General features: G+C 35.6%; 1 protein-coding gene and 1 long non-coding RNA gene across 5 annotated transcripts; one reads left to right on the top strand and one right to left on the bottom strand.

Moving 5' to 3' along the window:
- Positions 1-121: 121 nt before the first annotated feature.
- Positions 122-27,499, top strand: LOC105317044 (cytoplasmic aconitate hydratase). 4 transcript variants are annotated; one of them, XM_066082281.1, is made up of 23 exons: positions 122-247; positions 2,917-3,015; positions 10,042-10,210; positions 12,440-12,577; positions 13,413-13,556; positions 14,632-14,701; positions 15,385-15,568; positions 16,131-16,270; positions 16,954-17,125; positions 17,983-18,083; positions 18,529-18,657; positions 19,331-19,478; positions 19,937-20,072; positions 20,814-20,898; positions 21,289-21,445; positions 21,595-21,659; positions 22,424-22,483; positions 22,972-23,076; positions 23,619-23,761; positions 24,057-24,204; positions 25,017-25,139; positions 25,706-25,891; positions 26,473-27,499. In XM_066082281.1, exons 1-23 carry the CDS (start codon positions 235-237, stop codon positions 26,581-26,583), a joined length of 2,826 nt encoding a protein of 941 aa, XP_065938353.1. In that variant the 5' UTR covers positions 122-234; the 3' UTR covers positions 26,584-27,499. The 4 variants fall into 4 exon arrangements, with proteins under 4 accessions (XP_065938353.1, XP_065938357.1, XP_065938362.1 ...); XM_066082285.1 differs by lacking the exon at positions 13,413-13,556; XM_066082290.1 differs by lacking the exons at positions 122-247; positions 2,917-3,015; positions 10,042-10,210 and adding an exon at positions 10,350-10,373.
- On the bottom strand, positions 6,208-9,798 carry LOC109619567 (uncharacterized). Its single transcript, XR_010713107.1, has 3 exons — positions 9,088-9,798; positions 8,882-9,001; positions 6,208-8,751 (listed from the first exon to the last, which is right to left on the bottom strand). It is a non-coding gene; the product is annotated as an uncharacterized lncRNA (long non-coding RNA).
- Positions 27,500-27,855: the final 356 nt, after the last annotated feature.

Here is a 27,855-nt window from a genome sequence, read left to right as displayed (position 1 = left end):
CCCCACCCCCCCCCCCCCCCCCCCCACCCCCCCAAAAAAAAGAAAAAGAAAAGAAAAAAAAGAAAGAAAGAAAACAAAAGAAAGCCAAAAAAATTAATGCTTAAACAAAACATACCTATTACTAAAAGCGTCAATAAAATAGAAAAATTAAAGTTATATTGATGCGGCAGATGGAATATATTGTGGTACGACTTATTATACTTTTTTGTGTGCGTGACTTCCGCTAGCTGGAAAATGGCGACCGAAGGTACAGTACCTAAAACTTTCTGCTTATATTTGTCGTGTCTGTACCTCATGTCTTTGGTTAGGGCTCCGAACTACAACTTCTGTAAGCCTGACATAGATTTCTTTTGTTTGCTTCCACTGGTCAGATAAATCCAAATGAAAATCAATATTTTCTCACACTTTTTTTATTCTTGCGTAATGACACTTGCACTTTGACCATCCACACGGACAGTTAAACCAGGGACGTATATACGTCCCTGGTTAAAGAGAACCAAATTTTTGGACAATGCAATTCAGGTATTTTTTCGTATTAGGTACTGGTTCATAGGAATTGCAGTCAAACTTTGATCAAACTAAAAACCGACAGAGTTTTTAAATACGACATTGTTAACGTGGTCAAAATATGGGACTGATCCATCCGGATAAAAGTTGCACGATCTGACGGAATTGACGTGGCTAGTTTTGCTCATAATGTATGGCTGACAAAGAAGTTGTCGTAATCAAACGAAGCTGAATTACTTAACTTTAAACACCAAGTAACTACCACTAGAACTTGGGCGCAGGGGTGAAAAAGATATTATGAATTCAAAGTGGTTTTAAAAAGATAAATACTTGTGTCATATTTACTCTGATCTAAGTTATTTGTGTATATATATGCTTTAATTTTCCACAATACCCTCCTCAATTACATGTTTATATTCCTAAATAGTAAATAATGCATTTTCTCTCACAACATATCTTGTAATGATGCTCCCTTAGCTGTACACTTGTTTTTCTTTTGTTTTTGTTTTTTTTTTATTCAAAAACAAAGTTGAGACATTTTGAGAGGGGCGGGCAAGGATGAGAATTTTAAAATTAATTTTATGCATGTTATCAGGGTAATGTGGCCTAACCAAAAAGTCTTCAATACTCTTGATGATTATTGTGGACACAGCACTATTAGAAAGTTGTTGCTATTTTAGATTAAAATACTTAGTTACATTTTAACATTTCAATAAGAGTCTTATGGTTTTGTTATTATTTCATTTTTGATTAATTGACGCTAATGGAAATATGAATTTGCAGGAGGCAATAAACAAAGATGTTAGAATTCCTTATACATGTTTTAAGTGATGTTGCCAGCAGGTAGTATATGTAGCTGATCGACCTTCAGATCAGTATCTTGATAGTGAGGTTTGTACTGTCACATGTTGACTTATTTCATTTTTGATTAATTGACGCTAATGGAAATATGAATTTGCAGGAGGCAATAAACAAAGATGTTAGAATTCCTTATACATGTTTTAAGTGATGTTGCCAGCAGGTAGTATATGTAGCTGATCGACCTTCAGATCAGTATCTTGATAGTGAGGTTTGTACTGTCACATGTTGACTTAAGATGCTACAGAGATCAAGATAAAAATGTTTTTTTGATTGATTGCTATGAAACATATGTTTATTGCTGCATTGATTTAAGGCCTATTATAATTCTGTCTGCATGCATAGTTTATTTTAGGTTGCAGACAGATTTAATGCTGCTTTGCAGAATAAAGATAAAAATCGGCACATCATTAAGAGCTTAAACAGATAACATTTCTGTTTATGCCACTTATTTGAACAGATGTAATATCCAATGATAGAGATATATTTCCTGCATATCTATCACATTTTTTTGGCGTTATGAAAGTGAGCACAAGAGAGCTAAAATCATGAAAATTATATCATTGCCAAAATAACCGGATATGTGTTTCAAGGATCCTGGGTCCAGAGATGAAATAAAGTTGTAAGCAGTGGGACTCTGACGTGTGTGGGTTGATGTATTTGTGTTCATTGCTCTGTTGCTTGAAGATGGAATTGAACATTGCGGTTAAGCATCATTAACCGGGTTTTCCAACGGAAAAATCCGGTTATTAAAATGGTGAAAATGGCAGGCGGGCTGGGGCCTGCCAAAATGGTACCCTCATTGTATGGATAACTCCTCCTACAGTTCTCATGATAGGAAGTTGTTCTTTTGCAGATCAATTGTACATATATCAGAGGTTTGCATATTGGTAGGATTTTGATTTTTGATTATTTATGAAAAAATTACCAGCTTTTGAACTTAGCCATTTTTTGGCAAAATATTGCATATAGGGTACTCCATTTCACTGGATACAGGTTGACATGGATTATGGATACAGTTCACGTAAAAGGAAACCCGGTTTGCTGTCATATTGACAGCTTTTCACTTGTTTCTTTCTTAGTACAGTGTTGGTTTAATTTTTGTGAAGTCTATGTTTTCTTTTTAATACTTTCTAACAGGCATTTTCCAGCCTTTAAGGTGGTATGGGACAACTCTATGTTGTGACATTCTAATTTCTATTTATTGAAATAAACATTAAAATCAAGTGTAGTTTTATAAATAGTTTCAGTCCAAAATTTGTCACTTAACAGTATAGCACAGTGAGTTAGAGGGTTTACTATGAATCTATAAGTCATGAGTTTGAGATCCACTGGGGATTTTAAACTTTTTACCTTTCTATGAATTTTTAATAGATAATTTTTCGTTAAATATTGTAAAATTTGAAAATTCTAAATTGGTGAAAGTATTTTAGTTATAATGCACATTAACATTGACAGATGTCCCATACCACCTTTAGTTTGTCTGTTTAGTCAGCACTACACACTATTCTAAGATGGTATGTTCATGGATACATGTTCTTTATTTACAAGGATCTTCCAACCCGTTTGAGGGCATCAAGAAAACGACTGAGATAGATGGGAAGACCTACAGCTTCTTTAACCTCGCGGAACTAAAGGACGCCAGATATGGTAAGGTTTGAACAGCGGTTCCTGTGTGGACAGGCGAAGCCCTGCATTGCATCATCATTCTTGATGTATTGCCCCCAAATTTAGATTATTTACTTCATTGTAAATATGCATCCAGAGAATATACCAGTCCATAATACTCATTATACCATGTTGACAGTAAAATGATGTCTATCATTTTCATTTCAACTATTAAACATGTTTAAACATATAGATCTAGGTTATCATGGTTATACAGGCATACAGGGTTGTCTCTAAGACCCGGGAGGCAGGGAATTCCCCCACCTATAATGCCTTAATTACCCGGCTATTACTGCATTTCAACACAATGTAGCGATATGCAAAACCCCCAGAGCCCCCTTCTTCTTTTTTATTAGCTCACCTGAGCCAAAGGCTCAAGTGAGCTTTTCTGATCACAATTTGTCCGTTGTCTGTCGTCGTTGTCGTTGTCGTTGTCGGCGTTGGCGTTGGCGTTGTAAACTTTTCACATTTTCATCTTCTTCTCAAGAACCACTGGGCAGATTTCAACCAAATTTGGCACAAAGCACCACTAGGTGAAGGGGATTCAAGTTTGTTCAAATGAAGGGCCACGCCCTCTTTAAAGGGGAGATAATTGAGAATTATTGAAAATTTGTTGGTATTTTTCAAAAATCTTCTCAAAAAAACTATTCGGCCTGAAAAGCTCAAACTTGTGTGGCGGCATCCTCAGGTAGTGTAGATTCAAGTTTGTTCAAATTATGGTCCCCAGGGGTAGGGAGGGGCCACAATGGGGGGATCAAGTTTTACATAGAAATATATAGACAAAATCCTTAAAAATCTTCTTCTAAAAAACTATCAGGCCAGAAAAGCTCAAATTAAAATGGGAGCCTCCTCAGATAGTGTAGATTCAAGTTTGTTCAAATCATGGTCCCCGGGGGTAGGGTGGGGCCTCAATGGGGGGGGATCAAGTTTTACATAGGAATATATAGAGAAAATCTTTAAAAATCTTCTTCTAAAACATTATTAGGCTAGAGAAGCTCAAATCAAAGTGGAAGCTTCCTCAGGTAGTGTAGATTCAAGTTTGTTCAAATCATGGTCCCCAGGGGTAGGGTGGGGCCACAATGGGGGGATCAAGTTTTACATAGGAATATATAGAGAAAATCTTTAAAAATCTTCTTCTAAAAAATTATTAGGCCAGAAAAGCTCAAATTAAAATTAAAGCATCCTCAGGTAGTGTAGATTCAAGTTTGTTCAAATTATGGACCCCGGGGGTAGGGTGGGGCCACAAGAGGGGGGTCATGTTTTACATAGGAATATACAGAATTTTTTTTTAAAAATCTTCTTCTCAAAAACTATAAGGTCAGAAAAGCTTAAATTTGAGTGGAAGCATCCTCAGATAGTGTAGATTCAAGTTTGTTCAAATCATGGTCCCCAGGGGTAGGGTGGGGCCACAATTAGGGGATCAAGTTTTACATAGAAATATATAGACAAAATCTTTAAAAATCTTCTTCTAAAAAACTATCAGGCCAGAAAAGCTCAAATTAAAATGGAAGCATCCTCAGGTAGTGTAGATTCAAGTTTGTTCAAATTATGGTCCCCGGGGGTAGGGTGGGGCCACAAGAGGGGGGTCATGTTTTACATAGGAATATATCGAATTTTTTTTTAAAAATCTTCTTCTCAAAAACTATAAGGCCAGAAAAGCTTAAATTTGAGTGGAAGCATCCTCAGATAGTGTAGATTCAAGTTTGTTCAAATCATGGTCCCCAGGGGTAGGGTGGGGCCCCAATTAGGGGATAAATTTTTATATAGGAATATAGAGAGAAAATCTTTAAAAAAATTTCTTTTCAAAACTTTATGGCCAAGAAAGCTCAAATTGTAACCATCCTCAGATAATGTAGATTCAAGTTTGTTCAAATCATGGTCCCTGGGGGTAGGGCGGGGCCACAATGGGGGATAAATTTTTATATATAGAGAAAATCTTGAAAAATCTTCTTCTCAAAACTATAAGGCCAGGTAAGCCCAAATTTAAGTGGAAGCATCCCAAGATCGTAAAGATTCAAGTTTGTTTAAATAATAGTCATGGGGTATGGTGAGGCCACAATGGGGGATGAATTTTTACATAGGAATATATAGAGAAAATCTTTAATATCTTCTTTTTAAAGACTATTTGGCCAGAAAAGCCTAAACTTGTGTAGAGGCATCCTCGGATAGTGTAAATTCAAGTTTGCAAAATCACAGTCCCTAGTGATAGGGCTGGGCCGTGACGGCAGTTTGAATTTTTACATAGGAATATATAGAGAAAATCTTTAAAAATATTCTGGGAAAGTTTTCGGTCCAAAACTCAGTACTTAGTGTGAAAGCACAGGTTATGCAGATTTAAGTTTGATGAAACCATGATTCCCTAGAGAAAAGGGGGGCCACGAAATGGAAGGGGGGGGGGGGGTAAATTGGAATAGAGAAAAATCTTCTTACAGGTACAACAACAAAAGGGGCTTGGTATTTACCCAAAAAAAAGAGGTGGATAAAAATTGACAGATTTTCTATTTTTTTTAGCAAGATCTACTGTACTTAGTTGTCAAGATATTTTGATACTGTAATGCTAATTTGATCAGAATTAAAGGGAAAGGTCAGGTAAAAATTTTTTTTAGTGAAATAGATATACTAAAGTTTGTATTTAACACCCACCATATACCTTATCTAATTATCTCATCTAAAGCCATAAAACTTGGTTTAATTATCTGGTGAGTGTTAAATCTCCCGCACGGGCATGGAGGCTGCCATGATAGCATCTCTGTGACGTCAGCATACCACTTCGATAACTTGACCCACACATTGTATAACAAAATTCTGGAAGAATGGCGCAAGAAAATGTATTTGGGATAGAGCCATATGCATTTGAACCTGAATATACAGAAGAAGAACTTGAAAATCTTGCTGCTGAAAATAATCCATCAAGTCCAATTATACCCACATTAGAGGAATGGTGTTCCTGTGGACAATGCGAGGTCATGCCCACTGTGGAGGAATGCATGTGTTGCAAACAGTGTGATTATACAGTCGGGAATATGGGAGATCTAGGTTGCATAACTGACCATGACCAGTTCGATCTGCTAATTCTAAATCCAGATGTTCTGTCCATTGCTTTCATTCAGTTCATGATGTTTAAAAAACAACAAGGTCGTGCACCAGAACACTTATCCAACAAGTAAGATTGATTGATTTATCTATAATTATAAATAATTTACAAAACAGTTTGTCAAACATTTAGATTTATTAAAATTCTTTCAGTAAGAATAATCTGAACAAATATAAAAATATCAATCAGAAGAAAAATATATGCATGCATTAAAAATATACACTCTGTAAAGGAGCACATACTCTCTGGTCCAAATAAAAAGTACATAAAATTAAAACTCATTTAATATGACAGACATGTTTTACAATTTGATTAGCACTAATGTACAATTTAATATTTCAGACAATCCAGACTGGTAGCATACCGTCAATTTGTTTGTTGGATGTTCAGAGGTGAAAAGTTAGGAAAAGGAAAAAGAGTGACAATTCCAAGTTGTGTTGTGAAAAAAATTAGAGAACATTTTCCAGAGCAAAATGGACAGTATATTGGTTTTAAGACAGCTTTTGAAAGCATGCAAGACCTTTGTAATTCTTAAAATAATTTAAAAGATGGAACAAACATGTATCATAATTATACTTTGAAGGCAAAAGAAAAATATAATCACCAATGTATTCCAATAATAAATACAACATGCACATACAGTGCATGAATTAATTGCATCAATTACGTGTTCAGATCTATAATTCAGTGCCTGACCCCTATGATGCATGGTCATAAACTACCTTAAACCTTGACACAAGTTTGGATACAAGGTCAGCTCTATTTTGAGGTTGTACTGGGGCAATATTCCCCTTTGACCTTGCTGATACTTGCATAACAGGAATTTCCATTGTTTGCTTCTGCATAATACATAACTTCATCAAAACAGGTACCCATTTATATAATTTGGGATTATACACAGGTTTTGCAACCCAGTTTGACACTACTTTAGAATATGCTGTTTTGTAGACACCAATTCCATGTTCATCTACCTTCTGACCTCTGTTTTGAGACATATTATGATCAATGACTGCAATTGCTGTTCTACAGTTCATTTGGTCGTAGTCAAAGTCCTGCCTTTTTGGAACATATTTTGTAAGAAGGCTATGGTAGACTTCAAGATTGCCAGTGTGGCAGAATTCACTGAGATGAGCAATATCTTTTAGCAACCTTTTGTCCTGTACAACCTCTTTCAATGCATTGTGAACTTTAGAACCCTTTTTAAGCCACTTTTTTTTCCTTGAGTCTTCAGGACTTATATTTTCATGAGAACAACTTGTAACAGTATCACCCTCAAAACTGTGTTCATTAACAACATGATGCACAATGGAGACCCAGCTCTCCTTTAACCATTGTTTGTCACCCTGACAATTAGCTGAACACCACCATAAATGATTGCATATCGCTCTTATCCAAGAAGACAGTTCTTCACATCCTTTTGTTTTAGATTTTTGCAACAGTTTTTTTCTTATTGATTTTGCAAGATGCCAAACATCAAACTGATGATCAATTTTGGGAAATTCTTTTGTTACAAGACTTCTAATCTGAACATGCCTATCAGTTGCTAATAATTCTATTTTAAAGCCCTTTTCAATCAAATATGTCATGCATCTTCTAAATCCCTCAACTTCCATTTTGCTTGAACTTCCTGTTTCAGTAACTTTGATATTAACAAAAGCCACAATTTCTTGTGTTTCCATATCTAATAAGGAGTATGTACAATATTTTGCATTGAAGCCAGGAGAGTCACATCTACCATCACCAGCCAACCTTAGAAAACGGTTGGAATCTTTAATTTTCTTGAAAATGTGGTCTTGCATAACAGTCCATGAATGATCAACCACTGGCATTACAATTTCTCGTTGTACAGTTTGAAATGTTGTTTTGCTTACAAATTGAAGATTCATAAATTTTGCAAACTGAGAGATATGTGCATATGTTTGACCTGCAAAAAGGGTTGCTGCACATACAAGCAAGTTGGCTACGGGCATTTTCCCTAACAGTGGCTGAGATAACCATTTTTTGACTAAATGACCGCCAGTGCAAAATACTGACACTTTCAACATTGAACCACAGTATTCTTTGATGGTATCTGAAGGGTCTACATGACATTTACAAATATTGCATATCAAACAATTCAGAATATCATCCAAACAATTTTCAAACACAATAAACTTTTTGGTTTGTATGAGTGATGATGATTCATCACAATTATCATCATTGTGATCATCAACATTTTCTGCATCAAAACTTTCATCCTCATCAATAACAAAAGTAGGATCTCTGCTGTCATGACTGTCATCAAAGTTCGATCCTGTGACAGAGTCATCCATAAATAAACTTACCGGTACTTTTTCTTCTTCATCAAGATAAGGGGAGATCTTTTTGATCGGAGTAGAAGTTAAAATTTTACCATTAAAACTTCCTGTACTGTTGTCTGTAACTTCTGTCATTGTTCCAATTGTTCTAGTGTTTGTACAGTAACTATGATCAGAAGCAAATTGTGAGGGCTTGAGATATTCACTTTGTAGACATATGTTACAAGGATGTCCACACATTCTGTACGGAAGAATATTTTCACACTCCAACGGCTCACTGGTAATTGATGAAGTTGGAATAGTCTGAAGGCAAGGGCTTTCTTCCTCCTAAAATATTAAATACGCCAATTTGCATTGTTGAAGGAGGCTTTGTAATACATATATAAACCCATAAAAAGATGTAATGAACTTTATTTACTTCAATTGAATGCTAAATTACTAAAGACAGTATGTTTACCTGGTTATTGAATTCAAACAGGTTAGATCCAGGCATGTTTTCTTGATCATCGTTTGACGTAGCAGATGATGTGTGAGGCTTGCTAATTCCTCTTTTAAGAGCAAGTAAATTTTCTTTTAACTGAAATAATGTAAAGTCAATTGATTAATCAAAGAATCAGGTTTTACAACAAAAAATTACTTGGTATTGGATTTTGATTTTCTTACCTTAGCCCTTTCTCTTTTCTGTTGTAATTTAAGGTAGTTACTTCTTGCAGTTTTCTTAGATTCCTGGCCTTTTTTCCCTTTACTTGTATTAATTAGAGTGGGCACAGCATCAGGTTTTAATTTTTTACATCGTGGAAAAAAATTAAGAGATTCTGCCACATGATTTCTCTCAAAACAATCTGGGGTGAAATGATCTTCACAGACAAGCTTTTTAGTATTGAAAACATAAGTTTCAAAACACAACTTTCCATTCTTTAAATTAGTAATCCATTGTTTGCATCTTCGTTTTGATGCAGCATCTTTGGCAGGGTTTGGTATCACAAAAAAACTTTTTTTGCATTCCCCTTGCTTATTTGTGCAATTAAAGGCTTGACAAGCAGGCATATTTACACACACATAACTGTTAAACTTTCCGAGGCACTGACCACATGTGTGAACTGATAAGAACTCTGAATGGGGTATGCTGACATCACAGGGCATTTGGAAGTTATCGGGATGCTGCGATAAAACCCGAAGATAAGCCACACAATATTTAACTCTAAACAGTGAAGAGCATCAAAATGGCAGCTCGCATGATTTTGTCAAACATTGATATTTAATCAGTGATTATTGCTTAATTGGGATCATGTTAAGTGAAATATGATTGTTGACATCATTTTTATGGTAAATATAATTATTTCAACTCTTCTTTATTTTTGCCTGACCTTTCCCTTTAAGGCAATTGTTGCTCAGGTGAGCGATGTGGCCCCTGGGCCTCTTGTTTCTTTCTTCTACTTCAATTTTTAGAGAGAACCCTGGGCATCATATTTCTTAATAATACCACATTTTATGTTTTGTAAACAGCAAAGCAATATATAACAAAAATTTAGTTATTTTTCATATCATTCAGTTCGACATCTGATTCCTAGAAAAGCTGCCTTACTATATCCAATATTTGTTGTCTTTTAAACGTAGATAAGTTGCCCTACTCTATCCGGGTGGTTCTGGAGTCGGCCATCCGGAACTGTGATGAGTTCCAGGTCCAGAAGAAAGACGTGGAGAACATCCTGAACTGGGAGAAGAACCAGAGTCAGAGTGTGGAGATTCCGTTCAAACCAGCCCGCGTCATCCTACAGGACTTCACGTAAGTCATCCTACAGGACTTCACGTAAGTCATCCTACAGGACTTCACGTAAGTCATCCTACAGGACTTCACGTAAGTCATCCTACAGGACTTCACGTAAGTCCTTATTAATTTAAATGGGATGAGTAACAGGGACAGCCCGCGTCATCCTACAGGACTTCACGTAAGTCATCCTACAGGACTTCACGTAAGTCATCCTACAGGACTTCACGTAAGTCATCCTACAGGACTTCACGTAAGTCTTCATTGATTTACCGTATTTTCCCGACGACTCGTCGATGCGGACGACTCGTCGAATTGCTCATTTTTAACCAAAATTTTAACAAAATCCTACGATACGTCGATTCAGATGACACGTCGATCTTATCACTTCAAAATAACGTATAAAACTACAGTAACATTACCAGTGTATGAAGCCACGATGTCCCCGACATTGCTACCAATTATTATCAATGATTAACATTTAAACAATTACGCTTTATACTTATGCATCATATTTTCAAATACCGGCAACATCTACAGAGTCGCTTGCATTTTAAACAATTCCCGATATCGCGTGTTATGCAAAACTAAACTTACTTTGTCAGAAATATTTTATTCCCAAGCATTAAAATAATTATCCAGTCTGACTATCGCCAGTGTATTCGCCATTACGTAACCAGCCACCTGTTGACTCGGCGCGTGGTCAATGTTTGTTTAACAATTTCCGGTGTCATAGGCATGCACCTGTCTCGTGTCGGACTTCAAAGGGGGATCTCAAGTGCAAAAAAGCTTAGCAATTACTATATGATTTGATGAAACTTGTTTACTTTGTATCCAGTAAAGCAGTTACACGCTATTGTTTTACATAGACACTGTTAGAAATAGATCGATCATTTGTACGACTTGATAATGACGATATACGACATACATACGTTTCCCAAAAAATTTATCTAACAATAATAAAAGAAATGGACAATAATTTATCAATGAACTATAATCACTCTTATAACGGTACTCTTTATATACACAAGGAGTGAAATTGCCATAAAGATCTCAGCCTTAGGGCAAGATTATTAACACAACCGGTGTCGGCCTATTGTATAAACAGTAGTATTGATTATTGCCGATTACGTATTTAAAGATTGAATTTGACCATAAAATATTTCTGATTTATACTTTCCACTAACAACTCTTTCCTAATAAAATAATTGAATTAAAAAAAAAATACCCCGGATCTACTGCAATATTTTCTTCCATTCAAATTTGGTTTTAATTTTACTGCGCTATGTTATCTTCCTACTAGTGATACATAGAACCATGTGACGATGTGTTTATAAAAACGGAACGGTAAAACTTTTAATTGATTAAAGGCAATGCAACATTTCTTAATAACTGTTGTTATTATTATGTATTTAAGTGTTAACAGATGAGTGAAATGATAATTATTAAAGATGAACAGTGAATTCAACAATGTAATTTTCAATCACACAGCCAACTCAAGATAATTAAAACCAAGATTTTTAATGCCATTTTTAACAATTTTCTGACCTCGAGCCTACGACAAGTCGAACAAGACGATAAGTCGGGTGCTCTGCTTCTGAGAAAAAAAATACCGACTAATCGTCGGGAAAATACGGTAACTGGTAGAAGTACCAGGGACAGTGTGTAGTGACTCCAATCAAACCAGCCCGCGTCATACTGCAGGACTTCACGTAAGTCTTCATTGATTTAACTGGGATGAGAAACAGGGACAGACTGTGGAGGTTCTATTCAATCTGGGCCCTGTCATACTATAGGGCTTCACTTCAGGAGGTGGTCATCTGCCTGAAATTGTCTTCCTCTCGACATTTAATTTTAAAGTTATGATCATTTATTGGGGTTAATAAGGATGTTGGAACATGCTTTAAATGCTCATTTTTCAACCTTTATCTCATGCAATTGTTTTTTCAAATATGATTGAGTCAGGAAATCAGAATGTGGTAATGGATGAGGGAATTGGAAGCTCCCACTTTAAAAGATGATTTTTAAATCGAGGCACACTATTACATTGATAGAATATAAAATCTTAACATAAATTTATGCTTGATCTGTACAATTAAAATAAAACAGTCAAATACTTTAATTTGATTTATCATGGTACTGTTGAACTTTTTGAATGAATGAAATTTTTTATCATTAAATGAAATTTAAAATCATGTATAAAATGAAATTTAAAATCATATATATATGTTGTGTTGTTTCTTGCAGCGGTGTGCCAGCGGTAGTAGATTTCGCTGCCATGAGAGACGCTGTCAAACGACTCGGGGGAGATCCAGAGAAAATCAACCCCATCTGTCCTGCCGACCTGGTGATAGATCACTCCATCCAGGTGGATGTGTCTAGAAGGTAAAGAAGGTTGTCCTTAAAGACTTGTTATAGCACCATGTATTTTGGTGCCGCGACACCAGGATTTTTATGGGGTTCTACATAATTGACACTGTTCTTATGTTACCCAGAATACCACACAGTAACACACGTGTTAATTAGTGGCTAGTTTGTTCCTAAACATATAACCCACAGTCATGTTGTACATCAGCAGATTCATTTTATATATATAAATGCTAAAACCATCAAAGTTAACCTCAGACAGTTGATCAAAAGCTTTTGAAAATTTAGGAGAAAAATTGAAATATTGAGGGTAGTTTGAAAATATCATTAATGGTGACTCATAATGTGAGTATTTATGAACATGTTATGATCAGGTGTATTAATGGAGTCTGATGAATTTTCTGCACTTGTCTTCTTTCTACTCCATCAAGTCATGTGTTTAGTGGGAAAAAAAGGAAACCAGTTTCTAAAATGTAAAACTTTCTTGAACAAATAAATAAAAATCTAAAAATCACCCTCTATTAGAATACTGATAAACCTAAAATTTGATCACTGTTGTTATTTTTCTAATGAAATCACCCATATTTCATTCATTCATTAACCTGTCTTTTGTAGGTCTAAAATGTAGGTCTTTATTCTACATACAAAAGGAAAAATTTTGGATTATAATTGATGAATTTTTTTATTCGTTATGCCCACTTTACTCCATTCAGATACACTGTCTTTTTTTTATCTCCATTATTTCACGAGCTTCCTCTGTTTTTAACCCTTTTTCCCACTTCTACACAAGACTTGATGGTGCATTAGAAACCCTCCACACACATGTAACCTCTGTCCTGTACTTCTGTTTCAGTATATTGAAATATTCTCCCAACCCTGGAGGAGGTCAAAGTTCAGAGGTTAAGGGGTCACAGAGGTCATCCTGTAACCTGTGCGTTGACCCTCGCTCTCCTATCTCCGATCAAATCTGTCCCTTCCACAAGCGGAAGACGCAGGGGTTGGTAGTCTATTTTGATATATTTGACCACAGACTTCGCATGCTCAGTTCTCTGCACTTTTGATTTGTTTACGTATGTTTTTCTCTGTTTTCTTTGTGTTTTGTGTTTCATTTCAGTTTTGAATTTTTTGATGATTCCTTGTTTTGTCAACTTTAAAAAGAGTACATGTATGATAATATATTGTTAAAAAATTCCTGTAAACATGGCTAAGTAAATCGATTGAAGACTGAAGTTTGAAAGACAAAAAAAAAACAAAACAACTTTAACAAATAAATTTATATTTCTTGCATGTACACATGTTGCTCTTTCTTTGTCTGTCTGTCTATCTGTCTCTCTTTCTCAGCTCAGCTTTCAAGTTAAAAAATATATTTTTTAATATTAAATAGGTACCAGTAATGTATACACTTAACATACAAAGCTTGGTTTGTGTTTGGTATGTGTAGAAAACTGAGTAATGCTAGCGTTTTATACATGATCTGTGATAACTGTTTTTAATTAACATTAATTTCATTTCAGTTTTATTTGTTTTGTATTTGCATGGTGTCTTTTTTATCTGTTAATTTAATAGCATAATGTAAAAACCATTTCTCTGATAGATTATGGGTAGATTTCTTACAAAGAGTGAACTTTGAATAGTGGGGAAAGTAGTGATCAATGGTTTTGATTATTTTATGAACTGTAACAGGTACTCCACAAATTTCAAAAATACTTTATAGTTTACCAGTAATTCAGGAGCAAATTTAGGAAAAAAGAATTTGAAAATTGTAAAAAGTAAAACGGACATCAAAATTAAATCTACCGCTGAAGGAATGTGGTCATGACTGTCACATTGCTTTTGATGTGAAAATGCAATCTCTACTCAAACCCACACTCTGCCTGAAGCATTTAACTCTGCCACTGACTGAACACTTTCTTCATTTTAACAAAATCTGAATATATTATGATATACTCTCTCCTTGTGGTACAGCTTTTCTCTGTATGGTGGAATATAATCGAGAATGTTGTCCTTCCACCACGATACAGCTGCATAACTTGGAAAGTTTGTCTATTGTACATGTATTATTGTTATTCCAGTGCTGATGCCCTGGAGCAGAACCAAGAACTGGAGTTTGAGAGAAACAAGGAGAGATTTGTGTTCCTTAAGGTACTCTACATTTTGTAATTGATATTGTAAATTCCTAATTAAATGCAAGGAATTAATATCCGAGTAAAATCACGAGAAGCCCATCTCGCGAATTCTAAAATCTCGTTTTTAATTTTGGGAGACATGTAATTTACATGAAACTATTATGAAATTTTGGCATTCGTGATTTTATGTTCTCGCAATTTGATGGTAAATCGTTGAATCGCGGAATAAAATACTCGCGTAAAATAAGGAATCTACAGTATTTTTTCCATTTTAATTCGAGTCTGTAACATGTAATCAATTTATAGACAAGGCTTGACAAGATGAAGGAATCATTAAGGATACATATGACTTTGCTGTTATATATCAAACATGTAGTTTTAATATGGGCTTATTTTGTAATTGCCCCATCAAGGTGTACATAGTTTGAGATGAAGTTGATCAAACTTTGATAAACTTTTCTTTTATAATTGGGCAATAGGCTTGATCAACTCCACTAGGGTCAGGCATCTGTCTCTCTGTGTCTGTCTCAGGTCATCTCTGTCTCTCTATCTCTCTCTGTCTCTTTTTCTCTCTCTCTCTCTCATATTTTACATTCTAACTATTGTATTAGGGGGAGCGACCGCCCAGAAGAACATGCTGATCTTTCCCCCCGGGGTCAGGCATCTTTCTCTTTCTCATTTTACACTGTTTTATTATAGTGGGGAGCCACTGCCCTGAAGAACATGCTGATCGTCCCCCCGGGGTCAGGCATAGTCCATCAGGTCAACCTGGAGTACCTGGCACGTGTCGTCTTCAATGACGGGGGTCTCCTCTACCCCGACAGTCTGGTGGGCACCGACTCTCACACCACCATGATCAATGGACTCGGTGTAGTGGGATGGGGTAAGTACTCAACAAGGATATTTATATCTGAGAGAGAGAATGTGAGAGAGAGAGAGAGAGAATGAATGAGAGAGAGAGAGAATGAGAGAGAGAGAGAATGAGAGAGAGAGAGAGAAGAGAGACTGATATAATGTGTTTATTAATTTGAGATAAGTGTTTCATATTGGTGGTTTGTGATGGAGAGTGGTATATATATTCCGGAAAAAACCCAGTAAAATACGGTTATGATGAACACGCTTATAATGAATTGACACTTACAGCAAAGTGATTTTTATTCCCATGACTTTCTTACATGTTGTAAACGACAGACATAATGAATTATGCTTATAACGAATTGAAACCGCCTGACCCTTGCACTTCATTATGAGCGTGTTCGTATTGTAAGAGAAGGAAATGTGACCATACATCTGTCATATAATGTATTTGAAACTAATTTTTTTGTTACATCATTATTACCACTGTTTAGGTATTTTACGTTTATTGATTTTTCTGCTATGTAAGATTTACATTGAACACTGGGTATTTTACATATATCATGTGAGTTATCCCTCTTGCTATGTAGGTGTAGGTGGTATCGAGGCTGAGGCAGTGATGCTGGGTCAGGCTATCTCCATGGTGCTGCCGGAGGTCGTAGGTTACAAACTGACGGGAAAGGTCGACCAACTGGTGACCTCTACAGATGTCGTCCTCACCGTAACCAAGGTAACCCCCTAGCTGTTTGTTAATTGAATGGCTTACTGTTCCATTGACATTGAAATATTATGGGTAGGGACTACAAGCTAGTGGATACTTATTGTAACCTGGGGAAACATTTATTTCTGTAAAAATTAAGCATAATACTTCTATATATGCCATATGACTTTTTTCATTTTTTGTGATGAATGTTTTTTTTTTATTACAAAAAAGGTAAATTTATTTTTCGCTATTTCGTATTTGATGAAGGATGATTGAAACACATTTTAATTTAAATTCTTCTGTTTGAGATGCTGCTGCGACATTCAGAAAAAAATTAGCACCCCACTGAAAACAACCAAGTTGTACAGAATTCTATAGATTCTTTTTTAAATGTGAGGAATTAATATCGGCATTAAATGGCCTGAAACACAATTCGTAGATATTAAAAACATCAATTCAGTTTTTTAGGACAGATATAAATTTACTGAAAAAAAATAATAAAATTTTGTGTTTGTTGTTTACATTATCAGGATTTAATGCAAAACTGTTGAATTACTGAATTGTGTACCCATGTAAAATAAGGAATCTACCGTTACAGTGCTCTATATCACATACATGTATATTAAAGTTGATGGCTCTTTCTCTCTATGTTGCCCCTGTTTTATCGATACTCTGTGAGTGAGCTAACATTACTAACTGTCTTATTGTAGCACCTGCGACAGATCGGGGTGGTTGGGAAGTTTGTGGAGTTTTTCGGCCCGGGGGTTTCCCAACTCTCCATCGCTGACCGGGCCACCATTTCCAATATGTGCCCCGAGTATGGAGCCACTGTCGGGTTCTTCCCTGTGGATGAGAAAAGTCTGGAATATCTAAGACAAACAGGTGAGTGGTAGGGCTGTGTGGTATTGTGGGGCTCAAAAAATAGGTATGGCCCAAATGTATAGGATCAATAAAATGTGGATTTTTGCTAATGCATTTTGAAGAGTGAATGCCCTTTTTAATGATATAATTATCCCCTCGCGCAACTTGTTGTGAAGGGGATATAGCATCGCTGCTGTGCGTGTGTGTGTATGTGTGTGTTCAGCTTGAAAACAAGCTTAAAAGAAAACCCTTGCACGAATATTTATCAAACTTCATACACTTATTTGGCATAGTAAAAGGACAAAATCTGTCAAATTTTAAGTCAATTAATTAAGTACTTTTTAATATACATGAATCATTAAAATAACAATTTTAAACAGAAATTTTATGTACGACTTGACAATAACTACTACCGCTTCACTTCTGTGAAACCAAAGTGAAAGTAAGCAGTTCAAATCAACAGCTTGATATTTTTTGGATGTAGATCTATTACAGGTAAAGAAAAAGTTTTTGTAGTAATGGAGGGTTAGTAGAATGCTGTCTCCTCATTTACATTTGCATAACTATATATTCCTAAATAATGCATCCCCCACGCATTAACTCATGTCGCGAGGGGATGCTCCGCTTAGCGGTGCCCTTGTTAAATATTATTTTAAGATTGTTTAATAAGAAACATTTGTTCAAAAGTAACGTAGTTTCAATTCCAATTAGTAAATCAGAAAGATTAAAGTTTTGAGATATTTTGAATGCCTTTTAACTCCTTCTTCAGAAATCATGAATTCATTTTATCAAATAGATTTAAATATAGTAATATGGCATTTACAGAATATGCTATTTTCTGCATTGAGAGATAATTTATGAATTTTGTTTTGCTGCAGGACGATCAGAGGAGAGGATAAAGTTTGTGGAGAAATTCCTACGAGAAATCCGACTGTTCAGAAACTACAATGATCCCCAGGAGGATCCAGTGTTTTCACAGGTATGGGGAGTGGATCCAAAACATTTTCAGTTTTAATGTGTTTCACCACAGTATTTTAATATGGATTTATTTCACTTGTCAGTTGTAAATTTAAAATTAAACACTGTTGTAATAAAATAATCCTACCTGTAGCATTTATTTCTAAAAAAATTTCCAGAGAAGCTAGACAAATATCTTTGTCTTACCTCTCAAATTTCAATAGAAAAATGTTCATAGATATTTTTGGCAATAGCAAAAATCAAGATGCAGCAAGAATGACAGATCTCATTAATTAATTTATACATCTAGTAAGGAGAGTTTGGTCTCCAATCAGCAACTTGGTTTTTAGCATGATGCTGTTTTTTTTACTAAAATGATAACATTTTGTTATAAGGGTATATCACTCTTGTGATAAAAAGATAGGTCGGGACTAGTGTTTCAGTAACAAGCCTCCTTAATTCTGTAGGTGGTAGAGCTGGACCTCAGTACAGTCACTTCCTGCTGCTCAGGACCCAAGCGTCCGCATGACAAAGTCCCCGTGTCTGAGATGAAGGTCGACTTCAACACCTGTCTCAACAACAAGATAGGGTTCAAGGTAAGATATCTCAACAACAAGGGTTTAAGGTAAGATATCTCAACAACAAGGGTTCAAGGTAAGATATCTCAACAACAAGGGTTCAAGGTAAGATATCTCAACAACAAGGGTTCAAGGTAAGATATCTCAACAACAAGGGTCTAAGGTAAGATATCTCAACAACAAGGGTTCAAGGTAAGATATCTCAACAACAAGGGTCTAAGGTAAGATATCTCAACAACAAGGGTTCAAGGTAAGATATCTCAACAACAAGGGTTTAAGGTAAGATTGGTGTCCACGTAGCGTAGTAGACAGTGCACTCGCTTTTCACCGCTGTGACCTGAGTTCGATCCCCGTGATCGACAGTGGTTGTATGTGATAGGGTATTGCGGTCACCCGATTGGATACGTGGGTTCTCTCCGAGTACTCCAGCTTCTTCCCACACCCATGACCCCCTTGCGCTCACATCCGTGTCAATGAAAGATATTAAAATAAGTAGTAGAACTTGCTTATTAAGCATTGTCGAATAGATAAAGATATATCTCATCAACAAGATAGGGTTTAAGGTGTGATATCTCAACAACAAGATGGGACTTCTAAGCATGCCTTGTAAGAAATTTCACTAGACAATTTTTAATTACAGTATCACAGTATGATATGAAATACATGTACTAGTAACGGTGCACCTTTCCAGGGCTTTGCCATCCCCGCAGACAAGCAGTCGACCAAGGTCCCCATCGTCTTCGACAACCAGGAGTACGTCCTGTCACATGGTTCCGTAGTCATAGCAGCCATCACAAGCTGTACCAACACCAGTAATCCCAGCGTCATGCTGGGTGCAGGTCAGAACACAGGGGCCACTACTCATGTACTTATGATTTTTGCGGTCAGAAAAAATTATTGCAGCAGTAAATAAATGAAACAAGAAGAATGCATATAGTCGGAAATCTATTGAACATAAGAAGCATAATGCTACCTTATTTTACTTTGACGTTACAAAATATGAAAAATGCATTATTAAGATATGAAATATGTATTTACCTATGCTATGAGAGCTATGTGAATCTAATTAAAGTCAGAATGATACAGTATGTTTCAACTTTGATTAGCAATGGTATAAAATTCCATAGGCATGGGTTGTTTGTTGAGATTTTTCCAGAAATTGGATGTAAAAATAAAAAAAATATTTAATATGTTGTTTATTTGATATTTAGAAAATATGTCCAAAAAAGTTGCAAGATGTAGTTTGCATTATGGATTTGTTTTATAGTTGTAATTTGCATATTTTGTGACTCTGCAGGTGTATTGGCTAAGAAGGCAGTGGAGGCGGGGCTAAGTGTCAAACCTTACATCAAGACCAGCCTCTCCCCGGGGAGTGGAGTGGTCACTTACTACCTCAGAGACAGCGGGGTCACCCCTTACCTAGAGAAACTAGGGTAGGTAGTCACAGTTATGAAAAAAACTCTAGATTTAGTCATTAAAACCAGAATAAGATACAGATAGTGATCTACCTGTAGCTTACTTTGTTTTAATGGTAAACTTGTGGTTCTGTGACAGGTTTGAACATTGTGTGTTACGGCTGTATGAATAACATATCATTCAGTGATCCCCTCCATCTATAGCTGGCTTTGTAATAATTATTGTTTTTGATTTCTGTGATAAATTTGTAAGTGGGTTTATGCTGCATCATAGAGTGACACTCTCCATCTATAGACTGTCTATATTTGAAATAACTGCTATAAATTCCTAATTAAACATGAGGAATTAATATCCATGTAAAATCGTTAGAAGCACATCTCGCGGATTTTAAAATCTCACTTTTATTTATCGGGCAGATGTATTCTATTTGGCATTATGATAATAAATTCGCAGTTCGCGATTAATTAAAACAATATTTTATTCAATACAATATATTGAATGGGATTGGGCACAGCCAATTTTAGCCCTCTCCCTAAATCGCTGTTTGCGATATTTTATTCCTGCGATTTGATGCAAACCCGTTGAATCGTGGAATTAAGTACTGGCGTGAAATAAGGAATCTACAGTAATTGGTGATGGTTTCTATGATAGGTTTGACATCATGGTTACTGCTGTATGAACTACATATCATACACTGGCCCTTTTTCTATAACTTGTATTTTGTATTAATGACTAATTAATGCTATTTTCTTTGATAGATTTGACATTGTGGGTTACGGTTGTATGACCTGCATTGGAAACAGTGGACCTCTACCAGAACCTGTCTCAGAAGCAATAGAGAAGGTAAACACTACAAGCACTACAGCAGATCACTGCTTTATGTTCACTTCTTGTGTAATTTTTGAGGCAACTAATGAAATGCAACATAGTCATTTTATAACATTATTATTAGAACCTCTAGAATAGGTTTCCCCTTACTTGTAATAGTAATGTTGAATACTTCTGTTTTTCTCTGCGTCATTTTCAAATTTTCATTTTTCTCAAGAAATGCTGTTATACTCGTGTGTATTACTTGCGTAATTTCACTTTTGAGAGGTGACTTAGTTGAATTTGTAAAGTGACTTTGTACAATTTAGATAGTACATTAGCTTTAAATTTTTTTTGGACTTGAGAAATGCAGTTAAACTATTAAAGACATGCACAGTAACATGCTACTTTCACTTTCATTTTCAGGGTGACCTTGTTGCTTGTGGGGTCTTGTCTGGTAACCGTAACTTTGAGGGTCGTATTCACCCCCTGACACGGGCCAACTACCTGGCCTCTCCCCCCCTCGTCATCGCGTATGCCCTCGCTGGAACCGTCCTGATCGACTTTGAGAAAGACCCACTGGGTAAGAGGGGATAACTAGATTTTCTTTAACATTTATGTTTGTAAAGCAAGTTTAATTTCTGAAATTTCCTACCCGTTCTATAAATGAAATTACAGATAAAAGGTTAATGAACATGACAATCTATGTACATGTATTACATTGTCCTCCAGGTATGAACCCAGAAGGTAAGCCAGTGTACCTGAGGGACATCTGGCCGACACGGGAGGAGATTCAGGTACAGGCTCCTCTTCTTATCAACTTTCAGAAAATAGATGATGCCGCAAATACATTGTAGTCTTTACTTTAAGATGGTCATTTTTATTGATGACCTTGAAAAGAAGAGCTCTATATAAATGTATATATATGCTGTAGGAACAGATTCAAATTTAAAAGTTTGGAATATTTCTTCACTAAAAGATAGTTTATGATTAAAAATATCATAGCTTTAAGGTAGATGTAATGGGTAATTTGTTTACCACCAGTATCCTGTAAGAAATATTTCTCAGCTAGTTCATATATGCACGAATACATGTGCTGGTGCATGAGACGAAGCTCGCTGATTAAAATGAGTTGATATTTCATTTTAATACATGTACTTCTTACTCAAATTGTTAATTGATTGTAAATTTTTTAACACATTAAAATAGTTTGTGTTCATTTTAATATTATTGTAATGGGATAAAAATTGAACTCTAATTATTGTAATGTGATAAAAAATTTACAATTATTGGAAAAAAAAACCATTTTAAAATGTTGTCTAATATGCACTGTGCTACTAAGCTTGAAAAAGCTTGAAAAACAATGTTGATATAAACAAATTGTGGAGGCAGTTAACATACTGTCATAGGTTGTAAAAGTCATGTAGTGTGTCGGGACCCTTAATGAGCTGGTAAAACATTGATAAGCATGTGATAAATTAACATTCATTATTTTGGTCGTTCATTAATTTGGTTGTAAGTTCTTTTGTAAAACACAGCCCTGGCTTTTATCGTTGTGCAGGCTGTAGAGAAGGAGATCGTGGTCCCCGCCATGTTTACAGACGTCTACTCCAGGATCCAGGTCAGCCATTATATCATTGTAGCAACAAATCGGTAAAAGCAAATTTACGTGAAATAAAAAAAAATAATTATTTCCACATTGATACTGCAAAAGAAACAGGCTTACTTTTGCTTCACACAACAGGGGTGGGTGAGAGGAAGATGAATTGTACAGTGTAAATTAGGGTAAATTAGGGAAATATCAAAGAAAATATATTAAAACCGCAGATATAAATGGGGATGGAGGGGAGGAGGGGGGGGGGGGGGGGGGGGTAGGGACAGACTCACAAAAAGTGTTAAAACTTGCATGTGACAGAAAAAAGTATTCTGTAAAGTGTAAAAATTGAAAATTTTATTTCTGATCTTGGTTTTATAAGCCTTGGTTTTTATCTATGTTAACAGCAAGTCAATGAGTGCTAGAAAGTGCTTGTATGTGAGAAAAGTAATATTTTGTGTTTTCATAATGAAAATGTACTTATTTCATATTTATTTATGTTTTTCTTTTCACAGCAAGGCAACAAGCGCTGGAACTCGCTGGTGGCACCAGAGGGACAGCTGTACCCCTGGGACGACAAGTCAACCTACATCAAGTCTCCCCCCTTCTTTGAGAAAATGGTGAGGACCGACATGTGTAAAAAGTTATTGGGTACCAAAGTCAAAAATCTGATGTGTATGATTCTTGATTTCCAATGTTGAATGAAGTTCAACACATAAAAATATCACCTTTTGAAAAATCACTTTTCACACAAGCATATTTCATGAATTGCAGTTACTGTATTATTTTCTTTTTATTGATTTACAGTTTTGAAATGAATTAATTAAAATTTACTGTGTATTAAGTTGTGTAATTTCATTCATGCTCTGGAATACTCCAGATGATAAAGCGTATTTTTTTTTTTACCGGTACTTTATTTGGACCAGCTAAACTGTGTACTTATGCATGAGATTATAGATAAATATACTGCTTACTGCAAATATTTCTTGGAAGAATTCCTGAGTTTGAATGGATTAATGTGGCATTCCTCCAGCTTTATCATTTAACTGTTTTATGATGTTGAACCCCTCTGGCTTTATCATTTAACTGTTGAATAATGTGAAACCTCTCTGGCTTTACCATGTAAATGTTGAATAAATTGGAACTGCTCTTGCTTTTTCAGGGTAAAGATGTGTCCAAACCAGAGAGCATCAAGGATGCCCACGTCCTGCTGAACCTGGGGGACTCTGTGACCACGGACCACATATCCCCCGCGGGGAGTATCGCTAGGAATAGCCCCGCAGCTCGTTACCTAGGCAACAGAGGGTAAGTCCCAGTCTGATAATATATATATATATGCTGATTTGAAATTGTGGGGATAGATTATTTCTCTGTACAGATAGATAAAAATGTTGGATATATGACTGATCATCAACATTTTGAGATTCAAATTTTTTTAAAGACCTATTAGATCAGAAACAAATGAGTAAAGGGATCCTTCTCAATTGAATGTTACAGTGTGCATACTGTAATGAACCTGACTTGAATAATCTGGCTTAACAGCTAAAATTGATTCCTGTTATTGTACTCTCAGTATAAATAATGGTTAATGATTTTCCAGGCTGACCCCTCGTGAGTTTAACTCGTACGGTTCTCGTCGAGGTAACGATGCTGTGATGTCGCGAGGAACATTCGCCAACATTCGACTAGTCAACAAATTCCTGAGTAAAGCTGGTCCACGGACCAGACACATTCTGTCCGGAGACGAGGTTTGTGGATTAGTGGAATATCAATAATCTGTTTAACTGTCATCTTCAATGGTCAAGGGTTTCGAGCCCACTTTGCTCCTCAGGACCAGAATGTACCGAAAACCTCGGCTAGCAAAGATGTTAATATTTAAATAAATTTCACTTAAAAGTTTCTCTTCAATTTCAATTGTTTTTTTTTTGTAAGTGTTAGATGATGCAATATCAATTCATACATTTCACAAACTTTTCTCAATAGTTATCTATGAGAATGACTCTCTTCTCCTTACAAATTGTTTAGTTAGATAGATATTAAGGCTATAGAATAATATGGATTGTTATACTTTCATGTTAAATACTGAAATCTGATTGGTTAAGACGCAGTTAATAATATTTACTATTACCCTCAGCGTTAGCAACACACTTGGCAACGGGTAACATTAAAAAATATTACATGCGCGAAAATTATGCGCGTACGGTTCACTGTAGAATTCACGTTATTCCTATATAAAAGCAGTAAAATTTTCTTAAAAATTTTAAAAAAGACATTCAGTATAACAAAATAAATAGTGCCTGTTTGGGAGGATAACAGTTGAAATTGACACCCCTCGAAAACCATTGTCAACCTCCGCTTCGCGTCGGTTGACAATGGTTTTCTCGGGGTGTCAATTTCAACTGTTACCCTCCCAAACAGGCACTATTTATATAATATAGAATAAATGTAAACCCCCATGTAAAGCAATTACTGAAGAAAGCTTTGGAGCCAGTGTTTATATATATATATATATATATATATATATATATACGTAGAGACTTCACTCACATTAATATTACAGATGGATATATTTGACGCGGCGGAGCGTTACCAGAAGGAGGGTCGTCAGGTCATCATCCTGGCCGGTAAGGAGTACGGGTCGGGGTCGTCCCGAGATTGGGCCGCCAAGGGGCCGTGGATACTGGTGAGTCATGTGATGTATATTATTAGGGATGGCAATTTATTAATGAATTAATGAATTGTTAATTAGTTAATCATAGTTAGTACTAATTGATTATCAGCTGGCTTGTGTATATTGACTATTGTACATTGACTATTTTACATAGATTATTGTACATGGTATAATGTATGTTGTCTATTTTACATTGACTATAAGGTACAGTGACTATTGTATATTGACTATTTGTTCATTGACTATTGAACATTGACTATTGTACATTGACACTAAAGTACAGGGACTATTGAATGTTGACTATTGTACATAAATTATTGTACATAAATTATTGTACATTTATTATTGTATGTTGACTATTGTACACTGACTATTGTACCTTCACTATTGTACATGAACTTTTTTATGTTGAGTTTTTTACATAGACCATTGTACATTGACTTGTTATGCATAGATCATTGTACATTTTGTATGTTGACTACTGTACATTGACTATTGAGTACAGTGACTAATGTATTTCGACTATTTTACATTGACTATATAATTGTACATGTAATATATATCTATACAACTGACAGGGCATCAAGGCAGTGATCGCGGAGAGCTACGAGCGAATCCACCGCAGTAACCTGGTGGGGATGGGCATTATTCCGTTCCAGTATGTGGGGGGACAGACAGCTGACTCCCTGGGACTGACCGGGACAGAGACCTTCTCCATCGACGTCCCCGACGACCTCAAGGCTGGCCAGGAGCTGCAAGTCAAGGTCAGTGAGCAAGGTCATTTTGAATGTCATAATAAGTGTACAAACAATTGGGACTTTGCCAAATTACTTCTTATTTATTTCTAATGAAATATTTTACAGAAATGTAACATTAAGTATGAGATCTGAAGGTAGAGGAGAAAATGAAGTGTAATATCTGTAAAATAATAATTTCTTTCAATGAAATTTTGGACACAATTGTAACACAAACTTGATATGAATAAATTAACAATGGGAGGTAACTCTGAAATTTACAAATAGCTGGAAAATTTTACCAATGATTTCTTCTTGGGTACTTATTTGATTCATTTCATTTAATGATTTTAAGTGAAATTGAGGCATTTGACAAATTTTTAAAATTTTTTAAATTTGCAAATGACAATAAATTGCACAAAATTAAATTTCCCATCAAGCTGATTGATTTGTCATTTGTTTTTGATGTTCGTCGAGTTACTGTTACATTTTGAACATTCGATAAGCAATATAAACCAATTATTTTAGCCCAATGTTTTATGGCAGAAATTAAATTAGGGTCAGTTAACTGAGAGAGATATTTAACATGCCGGTTTCTGTCTCCATTGTAGCTGAGTGACGGGAGAACATTCCAAGTGAAGACCCGGTTTGACACGGAGGTAGAGCTGACCTACTTCAGGCACGGCGGAATCCTCAACTACATGATCCGACGGATGTTATGATCAAGTCAATCCGCGACAAATCCAACAAATCCGCAATACGTCCGGACTATACCTTTGTAATGGTGTCTCAATTAAGGTGTTATAAAAGTGATTCGTGAATGGAAAATTAGCGAGTTTGATTTGTGTTAGTGGTGATTTAGGACTGATTTCATTTTCTGTGATGTATTTTGAAAGGGAACAGTTGAAGAGTGAGTATAATTATGTGGAACTAAGGACAGGGGCAGAAGTCGACAGCACATGTTTCACAGGCTCAATTCTAAAAGATGTCTTTCATTGGTAGTGATTAAGATTTTTTTCCTTGAAATACTATGGTAATCGTTTCTGCATGTGTGGGTAAATTTGGGGGAAATACAAATGCTTCTGATGTTTTTAAAGGGTCAAATAACTTGAATTATTTTGTATTCTTTGCCAGCATATTACATATATTCTATTCTATATTAAGAAAGTTTCTGCCAATATACGCATTTAAAATATGCATTTTGATAAAAAATTGACTACTTTTTGCATTACTTTTTTTTTCAATGAAAACAGGCCAATTCTTTGCATTATATTATTGGTTAATTTTTAAGTTTTCTTATATATAATCTTTTAATGAGTTGAAATATTAGATTTTAAAATGGATGGCAAATAGTGTGTTATTTTAAGATATGAATACAAACAATTATGACATAACTACACATGTACATGTATATGTATTTACATGATTAAAGCAAGAATTGTGAAGATATCATTTTGCCAATTTGATTTGGTACATACACAGTTTCATGTATTATAATTGTGATATGTACAAGAGGTATTGATGTGAATTTTGCATTTTTGACATTAATCTGTGACAAATTCTTCTTGTCATTGTAATGGGTACACCAGCTGTGACAGCAATATATAAAACTCTGGTAATTAAAACAAGATAATTATGTATGATTTGTTGTTCTTGATTATAAATGATTTACACTTTAACCCCCCCCCCCCTCCAACCCCCCCAAAACCTATGTCAAGAGAGATAATCCATACCACAAGCAAGAAGGCAGTAAGTCTTCTCTTCATTTTAAAGGAAACTTCCAAAACAATGCCTGGATAATGTATGTTACAGTAGTGAAATGTACATTGTTATGTACCTATTTAATACAATGTATATGCAAATGACCTCTGACCCTTGTCACTGCCCACACCAGTACCTGGAGCTCCAGTAGTCAATCCAGTCCCGTCCGCCTACCAGTATGTACCTATTTGTTTTGTTCTTGTATTGTGTGATGTACCATGATCCATATTTGT

Source organism: Magallana gigas, chromosome 1 (genome assembly GCF_963853765.1).
Source record: "Magallana gigas chromosome 1, xbMagGiga1.1, whole genome shotgun sequence".
Classification (NCBI taxonomy): Eukaryota; Metazoa; Mollusca; class Bivalvia; order Ostreida; family Ostreidae; genus Magallana; species Magallana gigas.
Note: the sequence above shows the minus strand (reverse complement) of the source record. Positions and strands in the feature narration are given on the sequence as shown.

Coding starts and splice junctions, on each gene's coding strand:
- LOC105317044 (XM_066082281.1), top strand. Junction 17,126..17,982: donor GGAATATCTAAGACAAACAG/GTGAGTGGTAGG, acceptor GTTTTGCTGCAG/GACGATCAGAGGAGAGGATA. Junction 18,084..18,528: donor AGGATCCAGTGTTTTCACAG/GTATGGGGAGTG, acceptor TTAATTCTGTAG/GTGGTAGAGCTGGACCTCAG.